The sequence below is a fragment of the Salarias fasciatus genome, chromosome 11 (genome assembly GCF_902148845.1).
Source record: "Salarias fasciatus chromosome 11, fSalaFa1.1, whole genome shotgun sequence".
In the NCBI taxonomy this organism is placed as follows: domain Eukaryota; kingdom Metazoa; phylum Chordata; class Actinopteri; order Blenniiformes; family Blenniidae; genus Salarias; species Salarias fasciatus.
Genome location: NC_043755.1, coordinates 13,703,730 through 13,728,379, shown reverse-complemented (window position 1 = coordinate 13,728,379; position 24,650 = coordinate 13,703,730). Strand labels below are relative to the sequence as shown.

Genomic DNA, 24,650 nt, shown 5'->3' with positions numbered 1-24,650 from the left:
TCCATAGTTAATCTTGTTTAATCACATTTTGAATTGCATGTTTAAAATGATGTCCTTTTGTTTTGCATGTCAAGGCAGTTTTAAGCCCATAACTATTTCTTGCCAGAGTGTCTTAATTGGTAATCAAATGAGCACAACGAAAGAATTTGCTTAATCCACTACTTCAAAAATAAATAACTGCACATCAAACAAGAGATTCAGAATTATCTGAGTTCTAAAAGTTCTCACTTCCATTTCTTTTCTTTGAGCCAATTGCTAACCCTAATCTTTCATCTGTGGTTATCATGATTAAAAAAAATTACTCTTTTCACAGCTCGACATTAATTGATAGTGATTAGTGCGATTAACACTGACAGCTGGGCCATACTAAAGATAAGACAAAAAAAAAAAAAACAAAAAAAAAACTAAAAACTAAATATAAACTTTTCTGGAGCCAAGCCTTGTTGCTTTGTTCTAAAGTGACATTTTATTTCACATGATAAAAGAGAAAAAAATGTATGTCATTCGATTGTGTATAATTCAATTAAGCTTTTTTTATACAGTGCCGAATACAACACAGCCATTTAAGCACTTTTACAAAATAAGCGTGTATGTGATTGTCTGTTTGTCGTTATTGTTCACTAGAATCAGTTTCAGCACTTGCAACCCTTAATTTTGATCCTGATATGACAGAATTTGTATTCCGCCATGGACACGCTCTCTGGCGGTCTGTTGTGTTCAGTGTGGTATCCTAGCAACGCAGGAACGTACCATTGGTAGGGGATTTCTTTGTGAATTTAACAATTTACATAAACTTAGAACCATTTTAAATACATTCCTATTCATGTACTTCTTTTGTTGACTTTTCATAGTCTTCTGTGAACGACTCACTTCAGTCGCAGTTTATATCAGCCTTTATTTATCACGAGAAATCTGAGTCCTCCCCTGTTTCTGTTGGTACTGCGGGGTCCTTTGCAGTTCCGCTAACAAACAGCGGGTCGTTGAAGAGGTAAGTTCAGAGTAACTTTGATATTCAGCAACGAGAATTTAAACTTTGTTGTTAAATGTGTATACTTTTGGAGTTAGACTGTTTTCGTGAAATAACGTCCATTTTTATCTATATAGAGGACTTGTTTATTCTTAGAAACGAGCATAAAGGTTCATTTTCGGCAAATAGCTGTCAACATCTGGGGTCCAAACTTGACAGTTGATGTTTAATTCGCCATTATTCACCCAGACTTCAGCTATTTAGAGATGCTGATTTATTGTATGATTGTGTTTTTATCATACTACTTACAAATATTGAGATTTTGGACTTTTTTTGAGCGTCGAATAGGTATCACATGTTGGACACTAAATGCTATTGTAATCACGTGCATCTGATTTTTTGCTCTTAGCTCTGTGTTTTTGTTTTCAGTATTCTTTTCAAAAAGACTAAAAATCGTGTGCCAATCTCATATGTTATAAAATACTGGGAGAATAAGTTTGGTCTCATTTATTTGATCTAATTCCTGACTGATGACTAACTAGCTTTAATAATTCTAACTTTAATTTTTTTATTCAGTTCCCTCAGGAAATGGAGAACTTCATCCTGTATGAGGAGCTGGGATCTGGCAGAAACTCTGTTGTCTACAAGGGAAGGAGGAAGGGAAATCTCAACTATGTCGCCATCATCTGTGTCAACAAAACCAAGAGACCTGAGATCACTAACCATGTAAGATAGTAATGTAAACCCTTGTGATGTTATTAAGACTCCTGCTGCATTTTCATTGTGTTTACACACAAATAATAGCTGTTTTTAGTGAGTGACCCACACAAGTCTTTAATAATGGACAATTCCTTTGGTTGTTATTCGTAGGTACGTCTCAGCCGTGACATCGATCATCCAAATATTGCATACTTCTATGAATGGTATGAGACAAGTAGCCATATCTGGTTGGTTGTGGAACTCTGTACAGGTTAGTAATCAATTCTGCCTCTTTTGATGAACTTTAATACAGTTACTGGACGTTTTACTGTTGACATGTCTTCCGAAAGCTGTAAACAGAAAGTGTTTCACAAATTGTAAATGTTATTAACTTCTGTTTATTATTTTCATTTCACTGGATTACATTTGTCTTCTTTTGATTACTTTTATATCTCTTTGATTCTCAAATGACAGTTGGTCCCTTGTCCTGTGTTCATATTAGGTGGTTCTCTGGAGTCTGTAATTGGTCATGATGGATGTCTGCCAGAACATGTAGTGAGGAAGTTTGGATGGGACCTGGTCCAAGGACTGAAACACATTCATGAATTAGGGATTATATTCTGTGATTTGACTCCTGCTAAGGTTTGCATGTGCATCCATTTGTAAGAAAGACTAAATTAGACAATGATGTTATGGTAAAATAATTTTTCTGTCTTCTCCATAGATTCTACTGGATGGTAGTGGCATCCTGAAGTTTGGTAACTTCTGTTTGTCCAAGGCAGAGGGAGAGACACTGGAGGATTTATTTCTCGTGCTTTCTCCATCAAACGACGCAGTAGAAGGAGATGCCAAGCTGAACTTTGATGTCATAAAGAAGAGATTGCAAGGTAAGATGACTATAGTTAATTGTTTTGGTTTTCAATCCCTCTTCCATACCGCTTCATCCTACTTACAGTTGCCGGTTACTGGAGCCGATCTCTATGAGGCAGATGTGATAACCTGCCTGCCTGTTTTGCATTTGTAGATGTTTAAACATTCAAGGATAGTTTCCAGTCAAGCTAACAGATGTACAGTTTTTGATCTATTCAGTTGAAACAAGTCATCTGAGAATTTTAATTGAGTGAACTAATCTAGGCATTATATGAACAGCTATTTAGGAATTTTGCATTTCTAATGTTGCCATGCAAAGACATGTGGAGTTCCAGGTGAGAAATGCCTCACAAATGAATATCACTTTATTTAACAGCTAAAATAGATAGTATAGATATGAAGCAGTAGTCACTTCTTATTCCTTAAATTATGACAGTTGTATATTGTGTGGCAGCTTGTTTTACACTGTGTTCTAAGGATGTTAATTTTTCTACCAGAGATATGAGTGTCACATTAATCATTTCTTTATGTTTTTGTACATAATTTTTTCATTTCTATTGATCAGATTTGCGTTTGCATGTTTACAGGTTCTCTGGCCTACTGCGCCCCGGAGGTTTTGGAGGGATGTGAAACTAATATGAGGTCTGATCTCTGGGCTCTTGGTTGTGTACTGTACTACATGTATACCGGTAACTACACACGTTCAGTCACACAAACCAGAACATGGACACTTTCAAAATAATCTCTGGTACCTTCCAAGAGGGTTACAGACCTTGGGAATCACTGATCTAACCGATAAGGACATGCTTTATCACCTCGTGTTGTCTATTTTCCAGGTAAACCTCCTTTCTACTCTGATATCCAGACTGAACTGACAGACATGATTTTGCATCATGAAGTACCACCTCCAACACAGACAGGTGAAGTATTTGCATGTTCATCCACACCACTTAACAGGTGCTTCCGCACAAACATTCTGACACACCTAGATGTCATTTCTGAAATAAATTATTTGTTTTGTTTTGGGAACAACAAATATTCTCAATAATTAAATGTTAAAAGGCGCCTCTGGAAGTAGCTGTTATAGAGCATGTCAACGTTTTTTTTTAATTAAATTTAGTTATCTCGTTTGTTGTTTCAGTATCTTCTGTACGTCCTCCCAGTTCGGACTTCCAGAGTCTTCTGAACGGCTTACTCAGCAAAGAACCCGATAAGAGGTCCGTTTCATGAAACATCATCTACACCTGTTACTGTTCACTGCACTAGTTATCAAATCGAGATTGAGTATGTATTAGTAAGTAACCCACAGTATTTCAGCAGGACATTCATTTTTAATTAATTAATTTTGGTTTTCTCCCTGGTGACTGAGCTCCACCTTCGGGAGCGCCCAGTCACACTGCGGAGGAAGCTCAGTCACCAGAGAGGAGCACAGAGTAGAGCTGCTACTCCTTCACATTGACTACTCCTCGTAATGTTTATCTGTGTAATTTTTTTATTCTGTAGGATGGACTGGCCAGAGTTGCTGGATCACCCTTTCTGGAAACAGGAGGAAGATATTGTGGTGGAAGGTGAAACGGAAGATGATGAAGGCTGCAACGTTAAACAAAAAGTCTGTGAAGGAGTTAATTCAGTTTGCTTGAGGTGTGTCAGTATTTATAATAAATCTCTTAGAACATACATTTGCAAGTAATAATTTACTCATTAATACCTGATGAAAAAGAAAGAAAACAAAGTATGTTTCGTTCCTCACATCCCGTTTAAAAAAACTGATATGCTTTTCAGTATGAAACCCCAAAGTTCAGTGTGGAAACAACCCACTGAAATCCTAACATCATATATTAATGATTTGTATTTTCATCTTTCCTCCACTCGAATGGTTTGTCTCTGTGTGTGTTTTTTAATACCTCAATAGAAACACATGGACACATAACATTTCACCTCCCGGACTGACAGACAAGCTTCTCACCAACCGCTCAGTCCCATCACAGCTGATCCCATCGCATCAAACGACTGACAGACTGTTTGACAGAAGCACCGATCGCCAACAATCTGTCAAACACGTGTCCTGCAGACCCTTAAAGTACGACCAAGGTTTAGATAAGGAGCCGGGAAAGGAGAGAAGAAGGGAAGAGCTGGAAGAAACCGAAGATGACCTCAAGCTAAGCGGAACCAAGCAGACATGCTCCGTTCAGATCAGTAAATCATTCACACCATGTAAGAAAAGTTCCTTTCTGTTTGTTAACTATAGAATTCCCATTATATCCATCACAACCTTGACTAAGATAATTGCTTCATCGTTACAGCATTTGTTTCAGATATGGTCCATAGATAATCTCATTATGGTTCTCTCTGTTCACTCCGTCAGTATCACAGTTAAAGCCGAAGAGTGGAGTGGATGAGGACAACACCGAGGCTATTTTCCTGCTCAGGTATTCTGACAATTCTTTCTGCTGCCTGGTGAGCAGAAATGCAAATGTTAATGTTGTCAGACTGCTTGGTTAATTAAGATTAAATGAGAATTCAACATTTTTCAGCTTCAATTGTATTATTCTCTCCAAAGTGTTATGCAGTTATAGATCATTTAAAATCCTAATTTGGAACATTTACCTCTAAATGATGTGATCTGAGAGCGATCGCTTTGATTTTATTGCCCCCAATGATAGACGCCCATCTATAAAATCTAATGTAAAGTAAATAGATATGGTAGATTAGATTTTTCTAAGATGCTTTGTTAATTTATTTGTCTTTAGCTCCTGCGCTAACTCACGAAAGAACGGCAGTATCTCATATTCTGCAAACCAGAACTTTCCACCACAGGTCAGTATGTGCATAGTTTTATCTTTCTTGTGTAGTTTGCAGTAGTGTTGAAAAGGAACTGCATTTTTTTTAATGGATGCTTTGAATATTTTGGCAATGCTATTAACACATCCTGTATTAAAAAACAAAAAAACAAACTCTAACTGGGCTGAACTTTACTTTTGTAAGGATATGCTTTGTTTCATTGCTGTACTGTTGACCATTGTTGTGGCTGATTCTTCATATTTCCTCTCTCCCGTTGCTCGTCCTCCCAGGATGCTGACGGTACAGATGTCACACACAGTGTGAAGGCCCTCCTGCATACAGACGCTGATATGACTGTCACTCCTATTATTGACAACCCAAAGGTACAGGCTCTTTGTTAAACTTTGCAGACTATGTCACATGTTTTTCAAGTTCAGTTTAATACATCGTTTGATCTTTTTTAACCTGGAATTGTAAGTTTGTGTGCAACTTTTCCTGCTTTTAAAATATCACAGAGTGACGGGATGCATCAGCTAACTTTTTTTTTTTTTTTTTTAACATTTCTTAGTGTTTTTTTCAGTGGCAATCAAACTGACTTTATTCTTAATTCTGCCAAACATGTTTATTGAGAATGTGCAGAGTGGTGTTGTGGTTAGCGCGCTCATTCCATGATGATAATGTCCCTGGTTCAAGGCTGGCATTCGAGGCCTTTCTGTGTGGAAGACACTGCCTTCATCCATAGTCTGCTGGAACTGGTTCCATCAACCTCGAGTTACATGAAGTAGTACAGAACATAGGAGGATTGATACTAAAACAGAGAGAAAATATCCAGAGAACAAACAGAAGGCTGAAGTGTGTGTTCTCCTTCTCTGTGACAGATTCTTAAAGGTTGTCCTTTGCGATTTGACCCCAGAACCCTTTGTGTGCCGGCATATTCAGGTACGTGTTCTTCTGGGTCAGTACCAAGTCGAGGCGATCTTGGAATATGACCTCTGGCGCTAATTTGTCTTGAGGTTGACCTGTTTCTTTTCACCTCCAGCTGAGAAGCTGCTGTCTCTGAGCGATGAAGAGTGGCCTGCCTTGGTGTTGCAGCTCTGTTCGTGTTTTGAGGAACCGAGCCGTGCCACCTCTCCCTCCTCCTCCTCCGCCTCCACAGCTGTTCGATCCAGACTCAACCTGCTCTGCTATCTCTGCTGTGTGGTCGGACATGAAGACATTGCTAACAGGCTAACTAATTCCTCACTGGTAAGAAAAACACTCATGACACTACGTGTTGTGAGCTATTAGTTTTCAGAGTGTTTCCACAAACTTACTCCAAGTCATAATGAAACTAATACTCATGTTTTATTGTCAAAGGTCCTAATTTCAAACAGTTTCGGTTTTTAATCTTGTCTTTCTTCTTTCTCTCGATCTAATCCCTCTTCTTAATTCAGCTTCAAGTACTGACCCAGCAGCTGCGACAAGCGCCTAACTGGGATGTGTAAGTATTTCATATATGTTTATGGTCCAGTACTATCAAACATTTTGAAGTTGCTGACTTAATAGTTCAGAAATCTGAAACCTCTCTCTGCCTTCCACGATCTGGACAGAAAACATACTTTTACTATTACACACCCAGAATACAAATGTTACGGGTCGCCATCTTCTAACTAAGATCAAGTTACTGTGGTTTTTTTGTATTGCTTTGGAGGGCACATGTTTTATTTGGAGTTTTTACATTTTTTTTTTGGAATTAAAAAAAATCAAATTTTGAACAGTCCTGTGTTGGTGTGCAAACTGCAAATGAGCTTTTCTTAATTATTGCACACAAAAACAATGTTTTGCAGGCGAACCAAGGTCCTCAGAGTGATGGGTCTTCTGGCTCTGCACTGTAGTGACCTGAGAGACGACAGTCCTGTTTCTGAGGTTTGGAAAAGACACACACAATCACAGTTATGTTGTAAACACTTCACTGAGTCACGTGAATGTCCCGAAGCCTCAGTCTAATCATACGCACTACCTGCCTAAACTGAGATATTGTCCTTGAGAGCACTCCACATCATCATTTAATGATTGGTGTCACAGCAACATGTTATTTATGTCTCAAAAGAAGATGACTCTCCAGAGTGTGACCATGTGGACAGATTTGATTTTGCTACTTTAGTATAAATTACATGTATATCCAAAAATACAGAGGTGATTTGATAGGAAGATCAGGAGTCAGGAAGATTCTTTTTTCGAGTATGTTCAGCAAACAATGAATAAGTTTGGGTTTTTTTTTTGTGGCAGCATAAATTAGAAATCAAGAATATACAGGGCATTTACACTTTCAAATAGCCAAATAACATTTACACATATTCACATAAAACAATATTGAACTCTTAAACATCAAAACAGGAGACTCTCACTTTCCTGTCTGTGCTTCATAATGCTGTAGTACCAGTTTACACCACGATGTGGCAGTAAATACCAAAAGGAGCACAGCACACATTGGAAAGAAAAAATACACGTATAAAGAGAAAACGCAATAAACAAATAATAGTTCTGAATACATCTAGCAGGCTTTTTTTAAATATACATTTTTAAACCTATTTATGACCATTTAACATGTCCTTGATGTTTTTTCTAATTTTACAGATCTTTTATATAGATTTTTTAGTTTGGCCATGATTCCTGGTTTTGTTATCTTCAGAGGTATCTCACTCTAATCATAGAAGCCAACAAGAAAAAAGATTCCATCTGAAACTGACTGAAGACTGGGAAAAACGTTTATTGTTCGCTCTAACTTTCTAGTACCAGTGTCTACCAGCTGGTGGCATTAAATACCTATATAGAACACAACTGCAGAGACACGCTCTCTCTCACTCACTCACTCTCAAACTTCATTTGTTTTTCATGAAAAATATGTTTGTAACTAACCATTACACGGTTTTATATGTTTAAATGATGTTCTGTGGATATCACACATGGAATCAACATATTGGAACCATAATCATTACATTGCAGCTCCAAACGATTTTGATAAAGCTTTAACTTGTTTAATCTTTCCAAAGAACCTGATTACACGCTTAGACTTTACAGATTATATCCTACATGGCGAGCACTGAATGTTAGAGAAAGTAAGCTTGTGAAGCTGCTGTGCAATTTATTGTATGATGTGAAAATAATTATTGAACTTACTTTCACTAGCATCAATTAGGTAAACAAAATAGAAGTACCTGGCCATATAATACATAGACTGCTGTAGTGTTAAAACATTATGTTAGGAACAGTATCACCCAAATACATCCACATTATAAGATTTGTGAACCTTGATTTTAATGTGTAACAGTTGTTTAAGATTATTTCTATTTCTGTAAAGTAGTAGACGTCCTCCACAGATGCATGCACCATGTTCAGTGACTTTCCAAAGGTTTCCTCGCTGCACATATCCAAACAGAGCTATTCTTAAATAATACAGAGGAAAGGCAGCTATTTTATGGGTGTGAGTTACTCATAATAATCATTTCATCCTGAAGGGAAGTGTTTCATGTTGTCATCTTCTCTCTACTCGTCCGTGTTTATTCTAAGCAAAAATCATTGTGGCTCCTGTAATTTCCATCCTACATCTGCTCTTGTCTGTTATTTTCCAGCTTTGTATGATCGTCCTGCAGTTGTTTCGGCACTTCAGTACTTTAGTGCTACTGGGTCGTCACGCCGATTTACAAAATGGCCGACTTTAGCATAGCAGTGTTTTTTCGGTGTGCTATGTGTTAAAGACAAATGGCGGAACATTTTTTCCGCTCCCCTTTTTACTTCCCTTCAGCTACCGCAGGATGACAAATTGTTAAGAAAAAAAAGGACAAAGCTGTACGTTTGAGCCTCAGTGTGTGTTTGTGTCTGTGGTCATGTGTGTGCCCATCTATGGACTCAGCAGGGGTTCTGTGTGTGTGTGTGTGTGTGTGTGTGTGTGTGTGTGTGTGTGTGTGTGTGTGTGTGTGTGTGTGTGTGTGTGTGTGTGTGTGTTCATGGGCTTTTTAGAACCTTGTTTGTGTGAGATCTCAGCAGGGGGGCAGTGTGTGTAGTTTTGTGTGTCTTTCTTTGGTGGTTATTCTCATTTAGTGTGTGTGTGTGTGTGTGTGTGTGTGTGTGTGTGTGTGTGTGTGTGTGTGTGTGCGTGTGTCTTTATGGCTACTAATTCACTGTGTTGATCCTTATTTTTTAGTAATAATGACTGATAACCATTAAAAACAGCATATACTTGCATATTGTGTGTGTGTGTGTGTGTCTGTGTGTGTGTGCGTGCGCCTGCCTTGTCGCAATAGGGGTTTTCCTGCTGCAACCCAGCCGATCAGCGTGTTCGTCCTGGGTTTAGTTACCATAGTAACTTCTATATGCTCCGATCACCCTTCATTAACTCACAGGAGACACCTGTCTGTCCTCTTGTCTCCCTCTCTGTTGTCTTTCTGTCCTGTTCCTCTCCTTGAATGGAATTGAGTAAGAATGAAAATTTTCTGGGTTAATGTTACTAAGACAAGCTTGATACTTTTTTGGGTGGCTGTCCTTTCAAGACCTTCTGCACATGATTTTCTCCTTCACTTATCATCGCTTATAAAGTTTTCTGTGGCTTTACCAGGGATTTAACCGCTAAAGCTTCCACCGTGCAGGGCGTTTCATGAGGATATGGCGTCTTAAACCATGCTAAAAGCTCATAGCAATCTTCAGGAACACACAGTGGGAGTGTATCGGCTCCATGAAGGCATTATTGGGAGCTTTTTTGAATCTATCATGTGGTTAAGCTGGTGCTTTAGGTGTCTCATAGCCGAAAAAAGAAGAAGAAGAAGAAACAAACATTTAGGTTAGTATGAATATTTCTTACAATTAAACTGAATGTTTTTTTATATATATATATATTTTGCAAGATTATTTTATAAAGCCTGTGCCTTAACACTGATGTATGTAGATTATGACATACATCTGTTAAATTAGGGCTTTTTTAATGGATGATTTCAAATGCAGTGCACCATTTGAGTCATGCATTTAATATATGTTTTTTGCAGGGGGCATGAATTTTGTGATATCTACTGAGGAACACCTCTAAATATATATACATACATGCATAATGTTCATAAATGCTGTAATGATGTCATTCCATCGATGTCCATGTATGGTGATGTAGGTTTCGATGCTAAAGTTAGTAAACTAACCAGCTATCACCAGCCTGTCCAGTCATGAATCCAGCATGTCGTCCTTCTCAGTTCAATTAAAAAAAACATTTTAAAGTTGACGCAACAGCGATTGGAAATCTTCGTGAATGCCAACTTAAACAAATGGCCAAACTGAAATAAAGACAAAGTGGGTACACTGACTCAATACTGCCACCTAAGGTAGATAAGTGATATTACTTAAAATTTTCACTCTGCACCTTTACGGGCCAGTCTTAGATTATGTTAATAAAAAAGCTAATATATGAACGTATAAAGTAAGATTTATTAGGTGAAAAGCTTGGTTCTTAAAGATAAGGACTGTGACTGCAGTGCTACAATACTGTAAAAGACTGTTATTCAACCCCGACGTTACCAGGAAAGTTTTGTGCCTTTTTTTGTTTTCAGAATAACAACCAGCTGTACTGCTCTCTGTGTTCTCTCAGTATTTGTGTGTGTGTGTGTGTGTGTGTGTGTGTGTGTGTGTGTGTGTGTGTGTGTGTGTGTGTGTGTGTGTGTGTGTGTGTGTGTGTGTGTGTGTGTGTGTGTGTGTGGATGTATAGTCACTGCTCATTGCACGGTGATGAGCAGTCGCGTTGTGTTCTTATGCATATTGCTTAAGTGCATGGATTTATGTCTTCTGGTGTGCACTCATGCGTACTGTTTGTTCCGCCTTGTTGATACTGAGATAATCTAACGTTCCCAGGAGGATCCTTTTCGGGTGCATGTACTGTATGTTTATGTGTGCATTTATTTCTAGTTTGCTGCAAAGAAATGCTTTTCAGCACCCTCTGTCTGAAAGAAGCTGCATGGGCAGTTTTTGTCACACCTGAAATCTCAAATATTTCCTCATCTATGTTATTAGTTATTCAAGCTTTATATGGAGAAAGACTGAAAATGGCACGGACCAAACAGAGGTGTACATTGTTTTCCTGACTTAGTATGCCACAGTAAAGTGTGATGACAGAGTTTATTTGTGAAGAAAACAAATGTTAATGCTGTATATCTCCAACAGTGACCACACAGTGGTGTAGTGGTTTGCTCTTCTGCCTCACAGAGAATATTCATGGTTCAAATCCAGGGTTTGGATCCTTTCTGTGTGGAGTTTGCATGCTCTCCCTGTGCATGTGTGGATATTGTCTGAGATCTCTTCACACCCCCCCCAAAAATGTGTTTGAGGTCAACTAATGATGGTGGAGTTACCTGTAGCTGTGAATGTGACTGAGTGTGGCTGTCTGTCTCCATCTTTTCGTTGTGATGGACTGGAACCCGCCCAACGTGTAGTCTTTCTTTGACCATAGTCAGCCAGGATCAGCTGAAGCCACTATAACCGTAAGTAAGATAAAGTAATATAGAAGATGGGAAAAGAAAATCCAACAATAGAAATTGAGCGATAGAGTAAGGTATATATAAACATAACTACTTCTACTCTAGTTTTAAAGTCAATTGATTATAAAGCTCAATTTTAAGTTCTAATCAGCATTCAAGGGGGAAATAGACAGTGTACATTGCTCAGAGATGCTTCAGCATGACAATTCGACACCAGTGTTCCAAAAATAAAAGGAGCTCTTCTGGGAAAGAGAAACCTATGTTCAGAGAAAACATGACAAACAGACTGTGTCTCATCCTCACCTAAACCAAGAGACAGGAGGTGAGAGGGAGTGAAAACCAGCCCGTATGAGAAAAAGATGTAGGTGAGAGACGTGGAGAGCGGGAGATGTGATACATACTTAAGGGGCACAGAACATTGAGAGGGATAAGACAGAGCTACATTGACACACAGCTGAGAAAACAGGGGGGGTTATATGGACAGAATAGAGAGGGAAAAGGAAACGGGGAGAAGAGAACAGGAAGACTGAGGCAGAACTCTAACGCTCACACCAGGAAGCAGCTAGGGGGCGGGTCTCTGCATATCTTTAATTTGGAGTGTGTGTGCATGTGATTGTGATGTACATTTCTGACTTGTGCATATGACTGAATGATTATGTGTTCTTACTAGTTAATGTGTGTGCATATTAGATTTTCCTAATCCATGTGTGCCTTCACCACAGTCCTCACTTTCACCGAGTCCTTTGCCAAACATTACCGTGTGTGCATGTGCACTTGTGTTTATGTGTAGTTGCATACATTTGAGTGTAGTTGGGATGATTGACTTTTCCAGTTTTTCTTTCTCCTCACACTTTTCTAACTTTCCTTGTCACAGTTGCTTTTCTGGGATAATGGCTTTTGCAATACAAGTATCCACACCAGTATTGGTTTGTACATTCGGAGACACACTGGTGTGATACTTTAAAATCAAATGATTTACTGTATACATTTCTGTACAGTTTAATTTTACAGATTTCAAGTATACATCATGAAGTTTAATTAATTTCATTGTCATTTCATAAAACAGCAGATTAATTAGATGCGTTCATGAAATGTTTTTCCTCTTTCCAGGCTGTATCCACACTAACAGATCTACTGAGGGAGAACCTGAGGAACAGTAAAATAAAACAGTTCCTGCTGCCACCGCTCGGGGAGTTTCTCTACCTCATCTCCTCTCAGGTACAACCTGGTCTGTCAGAAGTCAACCTGAAGAGATACGGCTGATATAAAGAGACTGAGATAATACAGCTTGTTGTTCTGCAAAAACATAATAGATTCAAGCATATTAAGAGAAGTGAGAAATTAACGCGTGTGCACTTGTTTGTGAGCACAAGGCAACTGATTACTGTGACAAAGCCATTTTTTTCAGTATTTTTTTCTTTTGGATTGATTTTGTGGTGTTCTTGATTACACATTCAAATAATGTGTTCTCTGTAGGGGCAGATTGGAATTCCGCTGAAATGTCAAGAGAATTTATTTTTAGATTTGGGCTGCTGAAAAAATGATAGTTGGGAATAAAAGGAAATAACAGAGATACAGAGTCATGGAATACAAAGGAAAGCACTGCTTTTGTTCAATACATGACTATCTATTTATATATTCATATTTGTATATAATTTTCAGACATCCCCAATAATTTCCTCGAAAGAGTGCTATTTTCACAAGCAGTTAGAAAAAGAATCTGTAAATAAACGTTAAACATTAGCTTCTTCTCCTGGAAGAAGCTAATTTCAAACAAAACGTGTTGAATATAGTGTGTAATATGTTGTTTATAAGATATAACAATCATATATTGAACAGTTTCTGCATCCTTTGCACAACTGTCCATAGTTTCTAAAGTCCACATGAGAATGACACAAGCCAACATATGTTGTCAGTACATTCTGTTAACAACTGATCATATTCTTGTTCCTAAACTTGCCTCTCTCACCTCATTAAAAGATATAGATTTTTTAGATTTCTGAGCTACTAAAACACCAAAACCATAATTTTCACTTTACATTTCCCCTTCATTAGACATGATAAACCTGGGATGGACAACTACTCTTAATGTGAGTGGTAAAACTGCAAAGAAAAGTTTCTGTTTAAAACTCTCAGGTTGAAGTAGGTTTTTTTTTTTTTTTTTTTTTTTTTAAATAGCTAATGAGTCAGAGTGAATCAAGTATAGCACTAGTGCCATATGCAAGGAAGATCAAAAGACATTTTTCTATTACTTCAGTGCGAAAGACCAATCCTGAGTGAAATGAATGAAACTGAGCACTCTGTCAGCAGGTAATGGAGTTTAAATTTACATGCTGGCTAAATTGAATCGAAAGGGAATTGACCCCCCCATCCTTGAAAATTACAAGAGAGGTAGAGTGGAGGAGGCCGCGTTTGACTTTATTAGCAAGGGTGAAGCCAATTTACTTCTGGTTAACCCCAATCTTTTCAGCAGACTCAATTAGGCTTAAGATTTTTATTTACTGGACTGATGGATAACCTTCAAAAATCAATCAACCTGCTTGATTACCCTTAATAGTTTCCTGAAGCCACAGAAAATTACCTAATAATTAGACACCTCTCAGCTCCTCGAAGAGTTGTTTGCCCTCTGAAACCCACATGTGCGAACTTCAGATCACAATCAGGTGTGGAGGCCAAAAGACCACCATCATATGTTCTTAATTTTTTTGCAGTAAAATGTGAAATGCAGAGATCCTTTCAGGGGTGATTCATGAAACGTTCCATCATAATAAAGGAGACTGTGTCCAAGTGTGTATGATGTTAGGTCCGTGTACCTTTCTTCAATTGCAGTTTTTCCAACTTAGAGTCATGAGGTACTTGAGCTGGATTTATTAGTAGTAACTGTGAACCACAAAACATATTTGTACGTCATGAGTGAAATGACAGTAATATTATTTTTTGACTTCTTGGAGTTCAGGGCTGCCTTCTCTTTTAGCAGTGACAGAGAAATAATGGGACACTCTACAGCTATTTAGCTCCTAGGTCTCTATAAAAAGTCTGTGGAATCAAATGACCTGCACAGTAAGCTAAAGGACACCAGGGCCACTCTGTGACTGCCTGTTTTCGTAGACATTACACGAAACTTTTACTTTTTTATCAATATTTCCATGAACTTCCCACTGATTGTCGTGTACTGATTGTACTGACGCCAAATCATGAAAAAGTGGGGCAGCTTTAGACTGTGAGTGTGCAAACACAAAAACAAAAAAACCACAAAAAAAGTAAAACACATGATTACATAAAAAGAACACAGATGACAGTCATTCTTCATGACGTCACTTAATAATAACAAAACTATTGATTATATTTTTATGCCAGTTAGCCATTATGATATTTCTACACAGCAGCCTTTCCTGATCGGTGGGTTCACTTTATTTCTTTCAAGGAGTGGAATGAAAAAGTTAATTTGAGTTTTGTGGAATAGCCCTTTAAGCATCCTCAGGTAAAATCTTCTGCTTTACTCTCTTCTTTTCCGCTGCACCAGTCAATGACAACGATTAGCAATAGCCTCCAGTGCTGTCTTTATCCTCAAGGTTAGTTGTAGCCTGAAGCCCAACAGAGAAGCAATGAAACATTGTTTCATAAAAAAGAGAGAGATATCGGTTGAAATAATCAGAATTCTGTGGAATGGAAGACGGTGCTCTTAATATAGCGCTATTGAAACAATGCATTTAAAAAACTTCATGAAGAGAATTAAAAACTTTTTTATGACATTTTTAAGACTACCATATCAATGGTTTATTACCTATATAATTATATATACTAAAACAAACACGTGTTTAATGCACTCAAACTCAGATGACTTGTGGGGAAAAAAACAAGCATTTTAATGCGAAAGTTAATGATAACCAAATAACCAAGATGTCTTGACTCTGTTTGCTCCTTCTCGCCTTACTTGCCCTTCTCCTTACTCCTCTCCTTGCATCTCCTCCACTTTATCTATCTGCCTTTCTCTCACTCCCACTCTATTCCTCCACTGTCCCCACCCCCCATCTGTACCCCCTCCTCCTTTACCCTTTCCTCTCACCCTTTTTCCCTCTCTTTGCTATGCCTCTCTATCAGGAGGAGAAGAGAGGCTCCCCAGAGGGACTATGGTTCGTTCCCGCTGCCGCCTACACTGGCTTAATGAGGAGCCTGCGGGAAGGGGTGAGTGTCTCTGTGTATGTCTGCGTGTGTCTGTTTGTGTCTGTGCCTGTGTAGCTGTGACTAAGTCTCTCTCACTGTGTGTGTGTGTGTGTGTGTGTGTGAGTGTGTGGCAGGGGATCCCTGTGAACAGTAATGATGAGGCAGCTGTGGGGGCCTAAAGCGTTGTTTGCCAGCTGCAAGTCAAGGGCATGCAGAGCAGTCACACACACGTGCACGCACGCACGCACCCATACACATACACACAGACACACACACACACACACAGACACACACACATACACACACACACACACACACACACACACACACACACACACACACACACACACAGACACACACACACACAGACACATACATACACACACACACACACACACACACACACACACACACACACACACACATGCACCCTCTTACCTGCCTGCATCAAACTCAACCCTTTATTGCTCAGCAGCCTGACCTCAGCAGCAATTAGGACCCTCCAGACACACACACATTCACACACTGGAGCTGCTGGAGAACCACAACAGAAAGTGTAGATAGCTCTTCCCTATTTTTAAGCCCTTTTTTTTTTTTTTTTTTTTTTTTGCAGTGGAGTTTGGTTTCTAGGATTGGTTAAAACTTTCCAACACATTTATTATCTGACATCTGCTCAGTGAGAGTAATACCTTTAGTTTTTGTTCCTAACTGTACCAAACCATGAAGTTTTTACATTTTAATGATACTTTTTTTTAACAATTAAATGTATAAAATGAAATAAGGTATGTTCTAAAGTGTATGTGGTTCATTCTTCCACCATGTTACATACTTGACCTGACCTTTTTTTTTTGAACCCAGTACTTTAAAACTTTTTAAATGTTTGCCTCAACAATGAAGTTATCAAACAAGAAGAAAATGCCAAGTGTTGTTTTTTTTTTTGTATCTTTATTCATCTCTATTTGAATTAAACATGTGTGTCTTTTGTGGACACATCACATCACAAAGTGCGGTAATCCGGTCTAGTATTTGTATCGTTCTCACATGCTGGCCCATTGCCACTGAATGAGGAAACCTTTGCTGGGTAGTGAGACTAATAGATACAGTGAACAGGTGGAAGGGAGAAGGAGATGGATGGATGTTGTTTTGTCTCTCAGAGGCAGAAGGGGTCTCACTGTGGTGGCCCCCTATAGCAGAATGAATATAGATGAAACTGGTCTGCACAGTTGTCAGCTAGTACCTACTGTTGCTTCATTACCACTGGGAGTGTAGTGGGGGGGATAGATGAACAGAGGAGGGGTGTGTGTGACAGGAGCAAGGAGAGGGGTGGAGGGGAGGGTGGAGAGGGCTGACTTATTTATCATTATTGAGCTGTGAGAGTATGCTGATGGAAACGCACACACTACTCACACACAGCCTTAGGGACCAGACACTCATCCTTAGACCCAACCTGCCTCAGTCTCTTTCCATCTCTCTGGCTCTTTCTCACCCTCCACCCCGTCTCTCTTCCTCCCTCTCCCCGTCTCGCTGTTTTTCTACTGGATTTATAGCGGATATTATGATGCTGTCTAAATACTGTAGTCTAACTCTGCCTCGTGAACATTGCGTTTTCTCTCCAGCTGATGTGGTCATATTGTGACTTAGCATAATTTACCAAAACTCAGTGTTCACCAACTCGTCAAACGTCTTAATAAACACATTTAGCAGATTTCAGGAGGCTCAGATTAGATTTGCTTGGTCTGAAAGTGTAAGTGCAAGGTTTTTTTTCCTGAAGCTGAGCCTTGCTCCTGGATGCCACTGGTATTGGTTCTGTGATTCCATGAAATCAAATCTTTAGACTCATCTTGTCTTAGTTGTCTTTCTGTTGTGAACTTCTGGCTCGTTGGGGCTCATGGCAAAGAGGGCATAAGCAAACCAGTGAGACTGTTGAAGCTTCTTAACGTTCATCACCGGGATTACGTTTTCATTATTGTTATTACATATGGATGACTTTTCAGATCTTAATTTTGACTAATTTCTACCCAATAAAAAAGCTGCCTAAATCTAACCAGTGTTTACAGATTGTCAAAATCTAAGGAAAAACTGAAAGAGTCAAATTGGTCTTATCTGAAATGAAGAGAGGAGCAAGTGAGAAGCACAGCGTTCACAAATATGTTTTTTTGCAACAGTTTTTGCTGACAGTAAAGAAAAAAATAATAATTCTGTGAATAGAAATCAGTCTGCAGTGTATAGAAAACTGCTCTTGGAATAGAAATTAGCAACAAAGCAAATCAGGCCAATAACTAACAGAGCTGCCAAGGCCGCACAGCTCTACTGTTTTGTTAATTGACTGACAAAGCATTCATCATATAATTTATTTTATAGGAACACTTTCTGTTTGTTCAAGAGCCTGTCCATCCATCCATGGAGCTGGAGCCATTCCCAGCTGACCCTGGGGCAGATAATCACCCACACACCTACTTGGATGTTGAATTAACCTAAAAATACTTTGGGATTGTGATAAAAAGCTGAACCACCAGTTGTAATGAACCTTTATTTTCTCTATGTTTACTGATAGAGAACCTGCAAACCAGACAGGAAGGTCTTGATTTCGACTTCTCTTATCTCTTATAAGCATAATATGTTATTTTCGGATAATGTTGAGGTTGTTTTCCAGTCTGCACATATATTTTGGTGACCTTTTTTAATAGCTGCTCATGAACGTAGACAAACACAAGGCAGCACTAGTAGAATGTTGTAATTTTGTAATGGGAAGAAACTATAATTTGGTCTTTTCACCAGCTCCTACGGGAAATATTTAGCTCCACTAAATTGCCCACCACATTCATCATCATAATCACTAATTTTGGCTTCATGCTGTTTAAGGCTGCACAGGTAGGGGATCATTAAGTGGCTTTTTAGAGTTTCTCAGAGTTTCTCTGCGACTACAGTTTGATGAGAGGGGAGTTGACTGAAAATCCAAAATAATTTAGTATCAGTAGCAGGACTGTCACACTAAGCATTTGCTGCAGTGGCAGTTCTTTTCACTTGGCAGCATACAGTATGTAATCATTCTACTGTTAACAGAAACTAATTATTAAGGCAGTTTTAAAGGGAATTTTAGAGCCTGGAAGCCAGCTAATAAGTTTCAGAGGAAAAGTTTCATGTTTGATGTTTGTTGGTGTCGGTTGAAATCTGATGAAAACGAGCTGCTCGACATTGCAGGAAGCATAAAGTTGGTAACAGCTTTACTGAGTGTTGAAAACGGTTCTGAACATTACAGAGCAGAACTTCACTCTGAAATAGCGCGTGATTAAAAAAAAACAACTAGACTTTTTAAAGCCAACAGTGTCTGGATTGATTCGAGATTATGGCATCATATTTCTGTTACTGATTCATAGTTTGATTAGTGCGGCAATAAATGCTGCGTTTCTCCTGCAACATTGGCTGAAGAGGCTGAAAGGTAAATTGTATTGGTGCGCTAGATGTAAATGGGGTGCCACACACTGTTTATTGCATGACAGCACAGAGCTCCAGTGCCAAGACCCTGTCTAATGCGCTCCAGGCAGTATGTTTTTGATGCAGTTTCTGACCCGCTGGATCACCCGAGCCCCCTCCGCTGCTGTTGAGTTTTCCTGATTTACAAGTAAAGTACTGCAGAGACAGATACAGATTGTTGTACTAGAAGAAGGGTGCAACTTGGGAGGGTGGTGGGGGGTGTCGAGTGGAGCTGGAGAGTTGTACAGAGCCAGAGAGAGCAACGGTGGTTTTACCAGAGGAGAGGGGAATATTGGGGAAAGGCAGGGAGTGACAGAAAGGAAGAAATAAAGAAGGATCAGTGTAGAGGGAGAGGGGGGGAAGGGGGGGATGGCAGGGAGGCAGAGTGAGAAGGAGAGAGTTGTACTTGGAGAGGGGGAGTGGATGGCATGGAGTGAAAGGCAGGTTTCCAGGCCAGACTTGAGCTGCAGGAAATTATTTATGAGCCTGAACAAGATGATGCTTCAGCGGTGCCTATGATGAAAAATCTGTGTGTGCACGCTTGTGTGTGTGCGTGCAACAAAAATGATGTGTGAACAGTATTGCAGTGAGAGAAGCCAGGGGGCAGAAGGCAGAAATCCCCCTCACATACACACACACACACACACACACATACGCACACACATACACACATGCACGGCAGCGGAGAGCCTATTAATGATTTATCACTATCTTCCACAAAGGAGAGGAGAACAGAGGGGGACTCTAAAGATAGTCATGGGTCCTACCCTTGTGTCTGTAACACAGGATGACCAGTCCACGTGCCTGAACAGTACACACATGCATGAACACACACACACACACACACATTCTCATCATTTAGGCTATTGTAAAGTAACCAAGTTTACCATGAATGTAAAATTAAAACTTTTGCTCTCATTTTCCAAAACTTCTTCTGTCTTCTTCACCCTGAATAGGTTGTCAGTCCATCACTATGCAAACATAGAGCAAGACATTCACATGCTACCTATGGGAAAATTAAATGGACCAGTTAATCTCAAATATTCGCATGGAGAAAACCTCATTTTCCTGGCTGGTCATTTACATTCAGTTGTCACATTGCATATTTCCAAATCTGTCCTCACTTTTTCTTTATGTCCACTTGTTGCTTTTTTTCATCCAGTTGGTCTTAGCACTATTAGACCCCATGGTTCATGTAGGAGTCTCTCTCTCTCTCTGTCTGTCTCTCTCTCTCTCTGCTGTGTGTGTGTGTGTGTGTGTGTGTGTGTGTGTGTGTAGCTTTGGTATGTGTGCCTTCCTGTCATAGGGGTTCATTCAAGACCAGGTGCACTGGGCTTCTAAAGGGCTTTAATTACAGAGGGAAACCACATCAGACATGTGACACATGCACTCTTGCGTGCACAGGGCGCACACAGTGAAGTAAAGGGATATAGTTTTTGTAATCTGTATGTCTTTCAACTCGAAGCTCAGAGAACAGGTGCAAACATGTTTGGGTATAAAACTAATCCACTGATCAGCACTTAAAGGCAGCATTTTATTGCCCTGTATCTGCCTCAGCCTTTTAAGTATTTCATGTGAAAACAACTTGGTTCAAAGTCTGGAAATCTTTTATGTCAGCCTTGAGCTGTATTGTGAGAGATTTTTGGTTTGACCCAGTTATGAGAAACTGTGAGTTCGTTCTGCTCAAACCTGATGAAGAGCTTTAAATTAAATCATATTTTTTACCTGGACATGACAGTGACATGAAACATAGCAAATCATCATGTGTTTCTTTTTTTTTCATTTTTTAGGATGATATATCTTTTACTGGTGTATGATCAGGATTTTGTCTTATTGTAACTACCATGTATCATGACAGACTGTACAAGAAAGAGTACATTCCATTTAATTAGATCTGATACATAGTAAAGTGAAACAGTTAAATATTAATTATTAAACTTCTGCTTTAGTCTTTTTATTAAAGTTAGAGAACTCTTGTCTTAAAGGGGCATAATATAATATTTAAGTCAAACCCCAGAGCTTGAGTTGGATTGGATTGATACCTGCTTAGCAAAGTGACAAGACCACCGTGTGGTGGCAAAGAGCTTCTGCTCTTCTGTTCAATATTACTTGTGCTGCTTCCTTGAGTGACTCAGTACACCATCGTGTGTTAAAACCTGTATTGTAAGACTGTGTCAACTGGTACAAGTTAGAAAACTTTCCAACTTTTGTTGGTGAAAGTCTGAAAGAACAGAACTTCACCAAACTGTTTTTGAGATGATGTTGTGATTGTTTTTTTCCCTCATCCTGCTGTTTGTTTCAGGTGATAATGATAGAGTATACTCAAATTATTAGACATTGTTTACTCATGTTTGTTGAGTAAAAAAAGTTTTCCACCATGTAACCATAGTAGAAGGTTTGAAGACTGGTGCTTGTCCTATAAGAAGAGAAAAACCACTACAATCCTCAAGTATAAATTAAACTCTGTTATGTCAAACCAAGCGGATAATTATTATATGCACTTAAACCTAGTAAAGACTTGTGTTTAATTAAACAATATATGCTGACCTAATAGCCAGTTTACCAGAAGAACAACTCTAAAAATATATACATGCAGTATTTTTAATTTTCTCAAAATGTCCTTTCTGTAGACGTGAGGTTTAACATGAAGCATGTTAAATGAGTGTGCGTCTTGAATGAACTTGTTCCTCATACTGGGAGACATGATAATGAGATTAACTTCCTCTTCCCTCTCGCTTTCTCTCCTGTATTTCTCTCTGCATCATAATGATGGAATTTCTTGCATGAGCTACTTGTTCCTAACCACATGTAAGGATCTCTCACTCTCTCTCTCTTGCGCTCTCTGTCTCTCTCTCTCTCTCTCTCTCTTGCCGTCTCCCCCCCACCCCCCCTTCCCTGTGTAGTTCCTGGCAGGTCTACAGTCTATTAAACACACAGACAGTGGGTGCTCCCCCGTGGGCTCATTAGTGAGCTGGCCCGCATGGCCTGGGGAATGCTGGAACAGACCATTCCACGAGTTCCCGGAGGGGTGCCAGAGGATTCATTATGCTGTCGTTCAGCGTAGTCCCTTGGTGTTGAATACACAATGTGATGTCCTATATTGGATTAATGGGTTGTTATTTAAGTTATCAGTTAAGATTAGAGTTCCCCTGTGTTTGAGAATGCTACATCTGTGGACTTTATAATGCGAAATAACCGCTAAACACAGACTGGTGATTGATGCATTGTTAAATGCCAAAAATACATCTGTGTATCCATTTGAGAATCACAAATTCACCAAGTACTAAAGTTCAACTTTTTTTTTTTTTTAGACACGAGGGTTCCTCTCTATTGCAGGATATTTTTGGCTAGCATTGCATAATGCATGAATTAAGGCAGATGGTGTGAATATTGTGAAACTGGATATTTCACCTGAACATATAAACACATGAACCCTACAATCTGTTCATACCAACACAGTGAATGTCATCAGTTTTGAAGTTATTCTGTAGTAAGGGAATGTTGTTAAATGCTTATGGCAGCAGTGCCAACAGTTACACTTGCTGTAAAAAATAAATGCATGTATATTGCTAAATCCACATCTGCTGTCGGTAATTAACTTCAGCCCTGTGTTTTCAGTCTAAAATATGGCTGTCTGAAACAGGCAGTAGAAAACAGTGATGATGAAGTTCTTGCCATCATTTGGGTTCAACATAAACACAGTGAATGTGACTAGCTGCAGATGTCGAAGAAACAAACTAAAACAATTTTACTAGCAGTTGATGAGACAAAAAAAAAAAAAAAAGTTTTTGTATTATGTGTCACTCGTGTTGTGTGATAAGTCCCTGATTTCTCCTCAGTTCGATACACAGATGTTGTGTCTGTCAACACAATTAAGTGTTCATTTTTTAAAACCTGTCTACTTCTGAATTTCCGTGATGGGCTGCCTCAGTGAAATGACATTTTTGCTATTAACATAAAGCTTTAACACACAATATGGCTAAGTGTGTTTTATGAATAGACTCCATTGTATCTCATATCTAGGGAGCGTAGCGTCTGACTGATGTAACACAGTGAAACACAATAATAACCTGACAGAGGCAATCACTTCTGTTCTACTTCCTGTCTTTCTCCACAATGACTTTCCTGGAGAAACTAATTTCCTCAGCCACAGAGATTTCATTAGCCCGGTCCCATTGTCTGAGGACAAACAACTATTCTCAACTGAGGCAAAGGTGTGTGTGGGCATACAGTATACACATAGACACACCCAAGCATTTGCACACTGTTACAGACTCACATAAGTGCACTCGTGCACACGTACAGCCTTGCTTTCCTTTGTATATTGAAGTGATGTTGAGAGCTAATCTAATTTTTAATTTGTTAATGCATTAGTTTTTAGTAAATTGCTGCCTTTTGCTCTCTCACATACTAATTCATCTGACTTTTAATTTGTAGTCAAACACTGAATTAGAAAATTTAGTTTTGTAGTGACTATTTTTTTTAGGTGGATTGGTTAACATGATCACCTCACAGAGTCTGGCCTTCATCTGAACAATATGCAAAGGGGTGTCATTGAGGTCAGCGTGGTGATATATCAGTTTTCAAATTGATTTGTTTGGACCCTAAAGCCAGATATTTCAAGTCCCATTGTAGTTATTAGTTATTAGGGATGTCCCGATCGGATCGGTCGATATTGGATCAGGGTCAATATTAGTGATTTTTGATAGATCGCAAATCCAGCTGATCACCTTGTCTGATTTTTTTGTTTTTTTTTTTAATGTCAGCTGCCGTCCGCTGAGCCCCATTTATGACCTGCTGGAAACGGACGAACCAACCACACTGTAGCAGCATCAGCAGTTCTGTGGCTAACATGTCAGCAGTCTGGAAGGGTATTGCGATAGAGGAAGAAAACAGCTATATTTACACAGCCTCAAGAGGTGGAAGCACCAGAGCTTCATTTAGCACAAGTCATTTCATAAGACATTTAAAAGGTAAACACGCAGCAGTGTATGCTACTTTTACAACCAACAACTAAGGAAAAGACAGCACCGAGGAGTTTTCTTTTCAAACCAACCTGTTTAAGATCATTTAAAGGGGAGTTAGGACTTTCTGATTGTTGCTAATGAGTACTGTTTATGTTGTAGTTCATTATAGAGTATGTTTAGGTCAAATTGTTTCACGTGGGATCACTTCTTTATTTTTATATTATGTCACAGTTCAGG

The 24,650-nt window shown here is 39.0% G+C and overlaps 1 protein-coding gene across 1 annotated transcript in view; it reads left to right on the top strand.

Annotated features, from left to right (window-relative positions):
- The first annotated feature begins 1,555 nt into the window (after positions 1–1,555).
- The window catches only part of ulk4 (unc-51 like kinase 4), a 66,430-nt gene continuing 43,335 nt past the window's right edge, over positions 1,556–24,650 (top strand). Inside the window, exons 1-18 of the mRNA XM_030102730.1 lie at positions 1,556–1,693; positions 1,838–1,937; positions 2,169–2,308; positions 2,391–2,553; positions 3,124–3,225; positions 3,373–3,456; positions 3,678–3,753; positions 4,040–4,177; positions 4,449–4,750; positions 4,902–4,965; positions 5,287–5,353; positions 5,608–5,700; positions 6,196–6,256; positions 6,357–6,562; positions 6,751–6,797; positions 7,144–7,222; positions 12,919–13,026; positions 15,910–15,993. Of these exons, the coding sequence (XP_029958590.1) occupies positions 1,556–1,693; positions 1,838–1,937; positions 2,169–2,308; positions 2,391–2,553; positions 3,124–3,225; positions 3,373–3,456; positions 3,678–3,753; positions 4,040–4,177; positions 4,449–4,750; positions 4,902–4,965; positions 5,287–5,353; positions 5,608–5,700; positions 6,196–6,256; positions 6,357–6,562; positions 6,751–6,797; positions 7,144–7,222; positions 12,919–13,026; positions 15,910–15,993 (2,052 nt within the window). The remainder of the gene's footprint in view (positions 1,694–1,837; positions 1,938–2,168; positions 2,309–2,390; positions 2,554–3,123; positions 3,226–3,372; positions 3,457–3,677; positions 3,754–4,039; positions 4,178–4,448; positions 4,751–4,901; positions 4,966–5,286; positions 5,354–5,607; positions 5,701–6,195; positions 6,257–6,356; positions 6,563–6,750; positions 6,798–7,143; positions 7,223–12,918; positions 13,027–15,909; positions 15,994–24,650) is intronic.